The sequence below is a fragment of the Aspergillus niger genome (genome assembly GCF_000002855.4).
Source record: "Aspergillus niger supercontig An08".
Classification (NCBI taxonomy): Eukaryota; Fungi; Ascomycota; class Eurotiomycetes; order Eurotiales; family Aspergillaceae; genus Aspergillus; species Aspergillus niger.
The window spans coordinates 2,284,750-2,297,914 of record NT_166524.1 but is presented as its reverse complement, the minus strand read 5'-3'; the positions used below and the strand labels follow the sequence as shown (position 1 = coordinate 2,297,914).

The 13,165-nt window shown below is 47.9% G+C and overlaps 7 protein-coding genes across 7 annotated transcripts; 5 read left to right on the top strand and 2 right to left on the bottom strand.

The window, feature by feature from the left end:
• Window positions 1-22: 22 nt before the first annotated feature.
• On the top strand, window positions 23-412 carry An08g09670 (uncharacterized protein; the record flags this gene model as incomplete). Its single annotated transcript, XM_059749323.1, is given in 1 exon segment — window positions 23-412. A coding segment is annotated over 1 exon segment (390 nt).
• A 597-nt stretch (window positions 413-1,009) lies between these two features.
• Window positions 1,010-1,264, bottom strand: An08g09660 (hypothetical protein; the record flags this gene model as incomplete). Its single annotated transcript, XM_059749322.1, has 2 exons — window positions 1,010-1,120; window positions 1,175-1,264. 2 exons carry the CDS (start codon window positions 1,262-1,264, stop codon window positions 1,010-1,012), a joined length of 201 nt encoding a protein of 66 aa, XP_059606227.1.
• Window positions 1,265-1,631: 367 nt separating this feature from the next.
• On the bottom strand, window positions 1,632-1,928 carry An08g09650 (uncharacterized protein; the record flags this gene model as incomplete). Its single annotated transcript, XM_059749321.1, has 2 exons — window positions 1,632-1,821; window positions 1,888-1,928. The coding sequence occupies 2 exons, from the start codon at window positions 1,926-1,928 to the stop codon at window positions 1,632-1,634; spliced, it is 231 nt and encodes a 76-aa protein (XP_059606226.1).
• A 2,429-nt stretch (window positions 1,929-4,357) lies between these two features.
• On the top strand, window positions 4,358-5,711 carry An08g09640 (uncharacterized protein; the record flags this gene model as incomplete). Its single annotated transcript, XM_059749320.1, has 4 exons — window positions 4,358-4,426; window positions 4,571-4,678; window positions 4,752-5,143; window positions 5,198-5,711. 4 exons carry the CDS (start codon window positions 4,358-4,360, stop codon window positions 5,709-5,711), a joined length of 1,083 nt encoding a protein of 360 aa, XP_059606225.1.
• A 408-nt stretch (window positions 5,712-6,119) lies between these two features.
• On the top strand, window positions 6,120-7,101 carry An08g09630 (uncharacterized protein; the record flags this gene model as incomplete). Its single annotated transcript, XM_001393036.3, has 4 exons — window positions 6,120-6,187; window positions 6,249-6,441; window positions 6,494-6,912; window positions 7,014-7,101. The coding sequence occupies 4 exons, from the start codon at window positions 6,120-6,122 to the stop codon at window positions 7,099-7,101; spliced, it is 768 nt and encodes a 255-aa protein (XP_001393073.3).
• A 272-nt stretch (window positions 7,102-7,373) lies between these two features.
• Window positions 7,374-9,931, top strand: An08g09620 (uncharacterized protein; the record flags this gene model as incomplete). The annotated part of the gene is made up of 7 exons (XM_001393035.3): window positions 7,374-7,498; window positions 7,554-7,607; window positions 7,658-8,176; window positions 8,226-8,375; window positions 8,425-9,481; window positions 9,647-9,677; window positions 9,774-9,931. 7 exons carry the CDS (start codon window positions 7,374-7,376, stop codon window positions 9,929-9,931), a joined length of 2,094 nt encoding a protein of 697 aa, XP_001393072.3.
• A 1,673-nt stretch (window positions 9,932-11,604) lies between these two features.
• Window positions 11,605-12,999, top strand: An08g09610 (uncharacterized protein; the record flags this gene model as incomplete). Its single annotated transcript, XM_001393034.3, has 1 exon — window positions 11,605-12,999. The coding sequence occupies one exon, from the start codon at window positions 11,605-11,607 to the stop codon at window positions 12,997-12,999; it is 1,395 nt and encodes a 464-aa protein (XP_001393071.1).
• Window positions 13,000-13,165: the final 166 nt, after the last annotated feature.

The following is a 13,165-nucleotide window of genomic DNA, read 5'->3' as shown; positions in this document are numbered from 1 at the left end:
TCTCAGGCAAATACACAGCTTCATGAAGAAGAGAATGGCTTCGCATGTCACTCCATTACAATTTATTTGTTGCGTTGTTTCAACTCAACATTACTTCATGATATTTGACAGTGATCTTGAAGCACCAAGTCATCCTCTTGCCGATACGGATGCCAAACAGAACAATTCTGAAACTGAAATTCGAAGGCTGCTGAACCTATCGATTCAGCATTTGGGCTGGATAATAACTCGCAGACAGCTGGCCAGGCAGCTGGCCGGTCAGCTGCGATACTCATTTATATCCTTATATTACTGCATGACTTAGTTTTCTTTACTTTCATCATTAGTTCAAGTTGTGTTGAGCTACAGAGACGACCTTCCTACATCATGGCATGTGTTGCTTCGTGGTTACGTATATTTACTGCGAGTTTAAAAGAACTAATAGTATTTAAAGCTATATTCCTGCTTCAAACAATAAAGCACCTGCATAGCCAACATCTTACTCAGAAAGCTCGATCGTGTATGAATGAGAATCGAATTGGATTGAAATGGTCATTTAGCTATATCCTTCTTCAAGCGGTTTTGTGTCGCTCTTGGCGTCGTTTAGTCTTCCTTCTCACCTCCACGTGACTAAGCTTACAGTAATATTGCATCAACAGACAACATAGCTGATAAGTATAAACCTTAGTTCTTGGTGCTATGTCCAACAGACACTAAATCGTACTATCATTAGAATGGACTAAAGCGAACTGTCCTAAGCCGAATCGTCCTAGTCTATCGGCATGAGCGACGACGGTGTCATCACATCTCAAACCCCACTGTGATTTTATATGCTGATTCTCCATTCCCATTGCCTTTCATTCTCAGGTTGCTGAGAATCACACATGAATTTTTGAAGATCATATGTCAAAACAGATATCTGCCAAGTAGACCAAAACGATACATCGATGGCCACCAAGCAGCAGGGGTGACTCAGATGTCTCAACATCATACATGAAGGATTTGTCTTTGATGTTCATGGAAACGCCGTCTATCTTGATTTGTTGTATGGAAATTGCATCTGTGATGCTGCAAGTGATATCGAGCAATTCGCTCGGCGCTCTGACATTGCCGCCTGGTAGTCACTATGCTTGGGCTGTACCTATACCTCATGTATCAGCTTAGGCCTTATAATAGCTGTGTACCATGTACATACAAGGACTGAATTTTCAAGTAACACCCGGTCGAAAGGTAAAGAGTCGTAGTATAAACCAATCCATTCACCACTATGCCACATAAAGTGCATGATGAAGACGTGGTTGTATTTGATGAAGATAGGGTTTTATTTGAGACAAGCCGGTGATGTCGGTGTTAGAAACTAATAGCATGACCTTGGAGGGTAAACTCTCAACTAAGCATAATGAATTCAGAATACCCACGCAACTGCTGTAACAGTTAATGTCAAGACGAAGGCTTAAAGATATATGGATTTGATCTATATGATCTCGAGAGAGTGATTAGTTGTGTGTTAGAAGAGGTGGTGGTCAGAGACCACGCAGGAAGAAAAGACGAAGGATCAGCTGACAGCTGCCTGGCTGCAGTGAATGTCTCAACAGTTAATTTAGATTATCTGAATGAATTAATCAGTACACCGGAATTGTCGACAACAGAATTTAAGTGACCAGTTCAAGAGCTTTCTGCCAGTCTTCCGGAGAGGTCACATCTCCGCTAACATAAGTTACGTTGTTCGAGAAGTCACCTTGTGAGTCTTCTGGGCCCGGCTCTACAATATCCAAGACTAGAACTCGGGCATCTTCGGCAATGAACTTGGACACAATTCTTTGCAGAATCCCTGTGCTCCGCCTGTAACCAGAGCCGTCCCGGGAATATGGTATCAATATTCATAATAGTTAGGCCTTGCTATCGCACATCTGGTGGGGAGATACTCGCCTGTCCTCCGAGTCCCGCATTCCGGAGGTGAGGATGTCCGGATACGCTCCGGTGGACGTCCGGTGGAGCATGTTCACCGGACATATCCTCGGACAACCCTAGAATCCAGAACATCGGCGTATAGCATAGAATATAGATGTGGCTCGATTGTACACTTAACCAGAGTATGATTCCTAGAGAATAAGAGAAGTTAACTCTGCAATAGTGACTCTTGTCAATTCTGGAAATATATGTTCAGTATTCGAAAAGTACAACGGACATCGAACATTTGTTAGTTTATACGGCAGTCGACATAGTACTCGATCCGCCAATCGTTCATATAAATATGGTCAAATCAATAGCAGCCAAGAGATGCACGAAAATGACTAGCAGCGCCCACCACAGCACCAGATATAACCTACCCACCGAACCTTAAGTGGCACAATTATTGTTGCGCTGTGGAATCGGAGAAATAAGAATAACAACACTCGGGTATATTTTCCGCGGTATCACAGTGGCCCAGGTAGTAGTTTCTTCCTTCCGTTATTGTCATTGTGGGAGCGATCTGTAACTCACTACGTTGTACAATGAATCGGTTATCTCTTTTTGCAGCTTAATTCCAAATCGATAATTGGGGCAGGCATCAAGGCACATTTGACACAGAACAGTGTGTTTGGGTGGCAGAATAACTGGACGGGCAAGCGGTCAGATAAAGGGAAAAAGGGGCAACAGGTCTCACGTGTCCACATCTCCGTTCCTCTTCTTCCTTGGATTTACACATCTAGGAACACTACAGCTATCAGACATGCACATGTTAGGTCAATGACCGGATGGCTTTGTAGTTAGAGGCAAGTGAAGATCTCGCAACCTTGTCGTGTGCTAAGGTAACTGACATGTGGGAGACTACCCCTCTTTCACAAACTGCCAAGTCCTGGGTTGACTCAAATTTGCGACATGAATTCAAGATACAGATGAAAAAAATGACCTGTCGACAATTGCAAGTGATTAAGGTTGATTCCGCCAGGGAAAATTCTCGATTAGGAAGGCAGCTAGGCAATTAGGTTGGAAGGCAGTGATATCGTGTGTACCAACCGTGCATGCTCAAAATAAAGAATGAAGATGTATCCGATCATGCGTTCTTTGGACTCCCAGCCTCGGCTCTAGTCACTATAGTCTGCTTTCGCAATCATACCTTATCCTGGCGGAGTTCGAGCCTAGAAGCCCCATCATATGTGGCAATAGGTGTTGTATCTGGGGAGAAGTTTGTGTGCCTGGGACCCGTGGAAATGTGGGCTGATGCCAATACGGGACCCAGGCCTACTGACCGGTAATCACAGGATGCTTTAAGCTTATCTACATCACTGAAAGCACCAGTCAAGTGGATCTACCCCGTGCTAGACATTGCCTTATGCTGAAGTTGATCAATATTTCCATAACCAGACATCGTTGGCCTACAATGGCCACTTACTAGCAGAGCACCACTGTAATCGAACAAAGACTGAAAAATAGACCCCTCCTGGCGAGTCTTTTCCATGTCGATAAATGGGTTAATATAAGGGATGAGTTAACTACCGGGTAATTCACGGCAAAAGTTGATTTCCGGAGAATTTTGAGTTTGGGTTTTCAACATGAAACAACCGTTTGCGCCGGGGCTTTGGGAAGAGAGGGGCCCGCCTGGTCCTGTCCACTTACCTCTCTTCCATCCACGTTATAAGCAGGACTAGCTTAATTTTTCTAGGTTTCACTCCCACAAGCCAATTTATGCCACGGTCATGAGCTGACCAGGTTCACCAATTGGACCGATTGTTTGCAGGTCAGTAGGTAACCACGACCCGTTGTTCTGTGGACAGTTCGCAGCCCCCAATCCCCAACCCCTGAGCGTTTATGACTTAGCTGCCGTTGATTGTTTCGGCTGGCGGCTGAGAAACACCCGCTGCAGGATTCGTGTCTCACCCGTTACTTCAGCCGGGCGTTTCAAAGGGGCGCGGATGGCATTGTCAATCAAACTTGCCTGTTTATCCAGGGGAGACATGAAATATCCTGAGGCTGTGGGACAAGTATTAGACTACAGACGAAACTAGATCGTCTTGAAGGCACATGGACCGAGCTATTCGACTGCAGTTGATGCATCAACCTGTCAGAGTCAGATCGATCCGCAACATGGATGGGTCCCGCTGGGATCTGCTCCGCTTGGCTCACCCCCTGTCATTCTTCCAAAAAGATGGGTCTGCCTGCTCCTTGCAGGTCGATCAACTTTTTTTTCCGTCGACGATCATGTTCGACTTTTTGTTTGCGCAATCACTACTAGTCTGCCCACTTAGGAGACTTCACATAAATTGGTTTAACTGAGGGGCCGCACGGATGAACATGTAAATAAAAGCATGCGTTAACCTCACTTGCAAGGCCTGTTGACGGCAGCCGGCATGCGATCAATTGGTTTCAATCACTCATCAGGTCACCCCTTATCAAAATGGGCTCCTCGATGCCTCTTGTCGGTCATAGTCTGGCCATCTTTATCTGCGCGGCGGTAATGATGAGCGTGAGTATCATGGCGGTCGCGTTGCGCACCTTTGTTCGTCTTTATACGGTTCGCGCTTTTGGGTGGGACGATGCTTTGATGGTGATCGCCTTGGTAGTGTTCCGGGTTATCTTAAGATCACGACGGCGACTGATATTCATTTAGGCATTATTCATAGCCCTGGATGCATGTTGGATGGTTGCATCAAAGCGGGGTGTTGGGCATAAGAACGAGGACTTCACCGATCCTAAGACAATGGAGCAGGCTCTACTGGTATGTATGAGTTTCCCTCTACCTCGACGCGAGTAACCCCATGAACATCCCTGCTCTAACTATACGATATTAGTGGTGGTGGCTATGTCAAATGCTATATAGTTGGTCGGCCGCGATCACCAAAATATCAATAGCCATAGCCCTACTCAGGCTAGCTGTGCAAAAAGCGCACCGCATTGTTCTGTGGGCAGTGACCTGCCTTGTAACAGTCGCTGGGATAATGATTTGGCTTGTCTTCCTAGCCGGCTGCCAACCTGTCTCTTATTTTTGGTCGCATGTCACTGCAAATCAGCATGGGAGCTGCATACAGCGGCAGATACTGTTGGACATTGGCTATCTCTACAGCTTCCTGATTGTGTTCTCCGATATTACTCTTGGGATCATGCCCGCCGTTCTGATCTGGCGCCTGCAAATGGACCGCCGGACAAAGATTGCATTAGCAGGAGTCCTTAGCCTAGGAGCTCTGTACGTGCACTATTCCCTCGATTTCAAGAAGGAAATATGCTGAACCTGTTTTAGAGAGAGCGTCGCCGTGATCATTCGAATCCCATACCTGCATACCTACCATGACACCAACCTTCTCTGTGAGTCCGGTCGAACCTGTCATTCCATCACCACGTCCCTAACCACAGCAGATGCAACCTACCAAATCGACTTTTGGTCCATCATTGAAATCGGAATCGGCATTACCGCAGGGAGTCTCGCCACCCTTCGCCCCTTATTTCTTTGGGTCTTCGAAACTCGATCATACTATGGAGGTAACTCTCGTGGCAAAAAGCGCAGTGAAGAGGCGCATCCTCTTTCGAACATCTCCACAGATGCTGAAAGATTACATAACTCAGAAAACTGGGGTGCGGATTTTGTTCCAGGCAAGTCGCAGACTCGTCTAGTAACCACCGTCACATCTCGTCTGAGCCATTCGGATAGAAATCGGGATGCTTTGACCCTGGGGGCTGGGTCATGGCAGGCTCTATATCAGGTCAATGTTCAGACAACAATCAAGATCTCAGAGGGAGTGGATGAAGCAATATAACTGTGTTTCAGCACACCTGTATATATTTTCGTTTGTATTTTTACTACATACTAAATGACGTGCCAATTAATATTAATTTAGAAAAAAGGAACTGCCCGATGATACTTTCCTCATTAAGCAACAAATAACATCACAAGTTCTGCAGTTGTCGGAGTCAGGATATAGGGTTAAGGCTTGCCATTCTCCGGGAGGCATGGCGAACCGAGGACGGAACGGTGGATGGCAGTTCTAGCCGTCCCGCATGCATGATGAAGTTCGACCAATCATGTCCTTAAAAACTAAGTATACAAGAAGCCTCAGCATACCTATAAAAGAGAATATACTCGCTGTGGATGTATGGCCATTCCAGAACAACAGTTTCATTCCAATTGCTTCTCCCGATCAACTCTCATTGACCATTCACTCAACATGTTTACTACCTTCGACCTTCGCAACCCCGGACGCTCAATTCATGTCGGCGTTGTCTTGCTCAATACGTGAGTTGCAATGCACACACGACTTCCTAAACAGTTCAGTAACTAAATATCCATAATACAGCGTAACCGAGCACCTTGACATCGCCCCTATCGGTTTCTTCCACAACTTTGGCAAAGACTTCATCGAGAATCTCCCACCCTTCGCCATCTCCCCCGAACTCAAATCCCAAGCCCTAGACTTCGTCACCCACTGGGTCACCGAAGATGGCAAGACACCCGGTTCTCTGAGCGGAAACCTCAAAGTCATCCCCACGGTACGCCATCCCGATCCTCCACATCACAAAACAGCCCCATTAACTCCCACAGGACTCCTTCACCACCTGCCCGCCCCTTGACATCGTGCTCATCGGAGCCGGCCAAATGGGGTACCAAGCCACCACCACTGAGAAAGACTTTCTCCGGAAGTGCTATGCGGAATGTTCGGCGTTCCTGTCTGTTTGCGGCGCATCAGACGCCCTTCTAGCGACGGGCATCCTGGAAGGCAAGACGGCTACAGGTCCACTTTCGTTCTTGCCGTTGTTTCGCCAAATGGCACCTGGAACGAACTGGGTGGAGAAGAGATGGGTAAGGGATGGGAAGATCTGGACTACGGGGACGTTGTTGAATGGGCTGGATATGATTGCTGCGTTTGGGCGGGAGGTCTGGGGTGGTGAGGGGTCGTTGGTGGAACATGTGCTTAGGACGGGATATTTTCCGAGCAGGAATGTGGATTATGAGGATGAAGTGTGAGGTTGGGGATTGAGGAAATGGTGGTGAGACATTGTAATCATGTCGCACTGTTACTTTGAGTGGTAGCATTGGCGAACGGTACTATATATTCTTTTAGCCCACTTGAAGGAATGCCGTTCCAACATAGAGTACTGAGAAGAGGCCACGGTGACGGAGAAGAGACATTGTTGATTCCATTCAGGTAGCTTATGACGAATGATATTTTCTTGACAAATGTCGATTCCAAAGACTACATTAGAGCAGACCACTTTTTGAGGCCGCATTGTGTAGACTCCATACTCAGCAAGATGCCATCGGCGCTAATCCCATTCGGGATGTCCGGTTAAACCTGCCATCCGCCCGTCAGCTCGGCTTGGCTTTCCCTCCGCACCTCCATATACTCCTGCGCTCTAACTGACTGTCATCACCATCAATCGTTCTTCAATCCGTCCATCGCTTTCTTTTGGGAGTATTACTGATGGCAGACAGTTATAAATTTATCTGTCCACGCCCGCGGACCTCCAAAGCTTGCGATCCATGTAGGACGCGCAAAATCCGGTGTATACCCAACGAGAAAGGGAGCGGAACAGACGCCTGTCGAAGGTATGTAATAATTGGCCAGTAATGTATGCTTGGTTTATCATACTGACTCGAACAGATGCGCAAAGCTTGGATATATATGTATAATTTCGGGGAGTGTCCCATCGATGATGTGAGTACCCTATATTCACTGAATCTCTACCATTCGCTGATCGCGAATAGAAGTGAAAAGAGCCCGAGAAGCCAAGTAGTGAAGGCTCCTACTCACCATGGTAATGATGTTGTCTCGGTGCTGTTTCAAAAGAAGCCTAAAGAAGAGGAAGACCAGGTGATGCAGCTACGCAAGCTACATCGCGGTCTATTGCAAGGCCAGACTGTAGAAGAAGGGGATATTTGTACACCCAGAGATACCACACCCAACGTCGGTGATGCTGTAGACTGTGAGTCGAGGTCCAGCAGAATGGACCTCAACATGAACGAGGCCGAGGAGTTACTGTTACAGTTCCGGCAGCAAAGGGCATACTTCCCGTTCATTGAAGTGCCCGAGGTGACTACGGCAGCATCAATGGCAGCATCGCAACCCTTCTTATTACTGGCTATTCTGACTGTGTCCTTGACGCGAAAGCCACTTTTGCAAAAGAGGCTGGATGAACGTTTTCGTCGTGTGTTAAGTGAGAGGATAATCTTCTATGGGGAAAAGAGCATGGATTATGTTCAAGGTCTACTGGTTTATATGGCATGGTATGCTACAAATCATGTGTAGTGACTGGTATTAACAGTGATAATCTAGGCGTCCCTTACATATCCGGCCGCTCAGTCGCCAGGGCTCGCAATTTATGCAGATACTTGTGACTATGATAATTGACCTAAAGCTTACGGAAAACATGCATGACAAGGCTGCCCGGGATGTCTGCCTTGGGTGTTTTAGTCTTTCGTCTCTGTGAGTCTGTCTCGAATGATTTGGGTTAAGTGTCTAATAAACTGTACAGGCTGTCTGTTGGCTTCCGCCGGCGTGGTGATGATGGGGCGTATAAATATCTCAAAGAAGCGGTGGATGCCAATAAGCGACTAAAGCAGCCGTATGATGAGAGGTTCCAATTGTCTGAACTTCACGTCTTATTTGAGGAGATCATACGATGCCAATTCGAATATAGCTCGATGAAATGCCCGATCACCAAGAAGCAAAAAGTTGAAGAGAAAATGGAATCTCTTCGCCTGGAGCTACAGATATTTGAACGAGTCCATAATGTTAACAGCAGTATGCACATCAACCTTTCCCAGCCACTGTGTACTGACATACCCACTGTCCCTCTACGTCTTTTCATGTTATCACTGAAAGTGCATATCGCACTTCTACCTTTCCGAATCCTCGATCCTCGATCAAGCAACATAGCCAACCACGAAAACTTATTCGACCAAGCCACTTCCTGCGTCACAGAAATCCGGTCATTCTTCGAATACTTCCTTTCCATCCCACAGGATCAATACATATCCTTCTCAATTCGAGACTGGTGCCAGTTGATTCTAACCATCAGCGCATCTTCACATATCTGTTTCCTGTCCCCTGCCCAAATGAGCCCAACATGGAACGACTTCCGAACCAGGACACGATCAAGCATGTTAATCTACCTCGAGAGTCTTTCTCATCGAATGTCAAGGCTTTCGGTGACAAAGACCGGAGATACACCCGATGTATTCTTCATGTTCAAATCGGTATTGGATATCGTTTTGTCAACGTATGCTCCGGCTAGCGGGGAGTCTTCATCACCAATGTCAATGGGCAGTAGGGGGGAATCTTCTATAGGGGAGGACATTTGTCAGGATGTGGCTGCTGGTCCGCCTACACCTTCGACCCGCTGTCCGATGGTAAATGGGAGCATCCGAGAGTCAGAGTTCTGGGAAGTTATGAAACAGAGTGATCTGTTCCTTGAAGGGTTGGGTAATGGGTCAAATGGCCAGGATATGTTTACGTCAGGGATATCGGGTGTAGACAGCCTGCTTGGTGATTGTGCGGACTGGCCGAGTATCTTTTCAGAATGGGTCAATGTATCTACCAATTAAGAATGTGTATAGTTGTCTCGCTCTATATATGACTCTTGGAGACGAACTCTTCAAAGTGGCTTGCGTGAACTGCTTCTGGGGGGCCTGGTCCTTTCGTAAGGTTCCCTTCCCTGGTGTTCGCATTCGAACGCCTGCTTACGCAGTCAATAGACTAAGATTTCTCACATACACCCCAGAAAAGGTATGGTTGCCAACGAGCTCCTTAGCTAAAGTCATTACAGGCAGTCCTTAGATTTGTGGTTCACTATTTTCATTCTGCGACACTGACTATATGTAGTCGCTTTGACGTATGTGTGGTCGAAAATCAGAAAGTGTAAGGAGCTGCGATCAAAACCGAGCCAGGGGATCGGTATTGACAGGTGGAATGTTACCAGCCCTTCTGCTGATAGGCGTATCATAGACAATATCCGACTTTCTCCTTGCCCTGTAGATTAATGGCCTGACCTAAGTCTTTCGGGTATCGTTGTTTCTAGCTTGCAGTCCCAGCACGTATCTAGCCACTAGGCACCAAGAGACTACGAGGTTGAGAAAATTATGCTCCTTGCGTGTTCGTCCGTAAAACCTAACAATATGACTCATGGATAGTTAATTTAGGCGGACACGTATTTTGAGATAAGAGCGAAATTAAAATATGATCTAGAGTCAGTCACTAGCAGGGAAGAGGGATGTATATGTTGGTGTAACCGGGTGCCCCTGAATACGCGGAAAGTCGACCCGGTGAGCGAACGCATCCTAGATTTGAGAAGTACGGAGTAGACATCGAGCAAGGAAGATGTTGGATCGCTGGTATGCGACCAGGAAAATATTCCTGTGGTTTAATGAAGGACATTCGCAGGCAGGTGGCAAACCAATTAGCCGTGACTAGCGGAGAGAGGTATGGAGACAAAGAGTCGATGCTGGGGGCGAAGTGTTGGGATTCAGCCTTATATTGAGCTGTATTAATATTAAGCTGTAGATCATGGTGAAGTCGACACACGAATACAACAGAGTTTCTCTCTGATGCTGTTCGGAAGAAAATGAAGAAGGGATTCAAGTCGAACCTTCAACAGCAACCTTGCGTCCTTTTCAAACACTCGGTCAGAAGCGCTGCACGACATGAACTGGCCAGTGTGGGTGGTGGAGCCAAATTTCTGACAGGTCAGCTGTTGGTGACTTGAGACCTGGTGAACCTGTTTCAGTTTGCACCAGCCCCTGGATAACTTCGTTTCATCGTAGAATTTTCGGCCCCATATACCCATGCCACCGTTCGATTTCATTGGTGTGTGCCCGGATGGTGGTTAATCAATGCAAGTATCCGCCTGGGTGCAGGGCTATCGCAGCATCAACATTGGTGTTTGGTGTCTCGGGGCCCCCACTAACACCGAGTCAGCGCTAAGCATGGCCGCAACCCATTGGTGTGAACAGCCTTGCGCCGTTGCACCTTCGGATCCATCCAGGATCTAAGCTAAAGGCGTTCATTGGCGAGCCGTAAATGAGATCATTCCGATTAAATTGCACTGACCACATCGTCCTGATAAGCTTCTGTTCTTTGTTTCCGATCCTTTGTCTACTCTTTGGTCGGGAAATGAACCATACCACATAGAACCAAATATTGAATCTTAATTATCGACAATATGGGGCCCAAAATACCCATCACACACTCACGCCATACTACTAATTTCCCACGAGGCTCCCTCGGATGCGACGGATTGACTCATGACTGGAGAAAATGTTCCTGATTGCCCTCACATCGACCCACGCGATGGGTGAAAGTACAATCAGCAATGGATCTAGCAAACGCCCCGCCCTATGGCAACCAGCCTGTAAGATGCCACAATCATCCTGACGGCTTGCATTAGTCTGTCCTGATATTGCAGATGGGATAGAGAAAATCCTCCCATTGGTCACAGCCCTGCATCGCGAAGCCCATTCTATTGATTGGCTCGCACAAGGCAGCCGTTTATAAAGACTCGAATGCCTCCGAACCAGTCCCAGCATCACGCCCACTTTCCTTCACCACCCACCCGGGCTATCTGCCCACAGTCACTCCTTTATCGAACTAGTACAGTTCACATTTTATCCTTCAATTCTATTCCACTCGTGCAGACAGGCTAAGACGCCCTCTCACGATGAACTTGTTCTCCATCGCCCTCCTCGGGCTCCTATGTGCCAACCAGGCGCTGGGCGCCGCCGTGTTCGCCCACTTCATCGTCGGCAACGCATGGAACTACACCCTTGCCGACTGGGAAGATGATATGACATTGGCCCAGGAGGCCCATATCGACGCATTCGCCTTGAACATGGGGTACGGCGACTCTTCCACAGCAACCCAAGCTGCTCTCGCCTTCGAAGCAGCCAACAAAGTCGGCTTCAAGCTTTTCTTTTCCTTCGACTACGAAGGAGGCACCGGTGCCTGGCCGGAATCCGACATTCTCACTTACCTCCAGAAATACGCTTCCAACTCCGCCCACTACAAGTATAACGGAAAGGCGTTCGTCTCCACCTTTGAAGGTACTGCCTACGCGACGGATTGGAAATCTATCAAGTCCGAGGTAGACTGCTTCTTCGTCCCGGACTGGTCTTCTCTTGGTGCAGAGGGCGCATATGAGGCTGGTGGGGGAGGTATTGTCGATGGTCTCTTCAGCTGGGGTGCCTGGCCATCTGGTCCGAACAACATGAGCAATGCAACCGATCTCACTTACCTCGAACTCGACATTCCCTACATGATGCCTGCCTCCCCGTGGTTCTACACCAATCTCGCTTCATACAGCAAGAACTGGCTCTGGCGCGGCGACAGCCTGTGGCACGATCGCTGGGAGCAGATCTGGGATCTGCAGCCGGAGTGGGTGGAGATCCTCACCTGGAACGACTACGGCGAGAGCCACTACATTGGACCTATCCGCGAAGATGCGATTAGTCTTATGACCACTGGTGGTGCACCACTCAACTACATCGAGAACATGCCTCATGATGGATGGAGAGATCTCCTCCCCTTCGCTATTGACACTTACGTGAATGGAAACGCTACTCTCGGCGATGAAGGCATCGTCACCTGGTACCGACCGAACCCTTCTGAGGCCTGCGGCACCGGAGGTACGACGGGTAATACCGCGAGCGAGGGACAGACGCTGTACCCACCTGCTGAAGTAGCTGAGAACAAGATCTTCTACTCTGCGATGCTTCATTCGCATGCCAATGTCACTGTCACCGTCGGTGGAAAGTCGTTGGGCGCTACTTGGGCCCGACACGGCCGGAACAGCGGCGCGGGACTCTATCATGGCGCCGTGGAGTATGGCAGTGCGACTGGTAAGGTGGTGGTTAGCATCACTCGGGATGGAGAGACGCTGGCCAGTGTGGCTGGCGAGTCGATTAACGCGACGTGTGTGAGTGATCTGTCCAACTGGAATGCTTGGGTGGGATCTAGCGTTACAAAGAAGACGAATTCCCGTCGTGACACTACACCACCGGTGAAGAGTAGGCATGCGCACCGTCATGTTGGTAGAGGACATACCCATTCCCATTGATGCAGGCATGGTGGGTGTTTAGATTTCAATTCAGTTCGATTCAACTTGTACTATGTTACGCTATTGATCCAGTGATATGAGACGCAAACTGTATACTTCTCTACGTATTGGTGCCTTGGAAAGTCTGAAAATGCAATGAGGTGGCATATTCCGGCCGGAAGTGTGT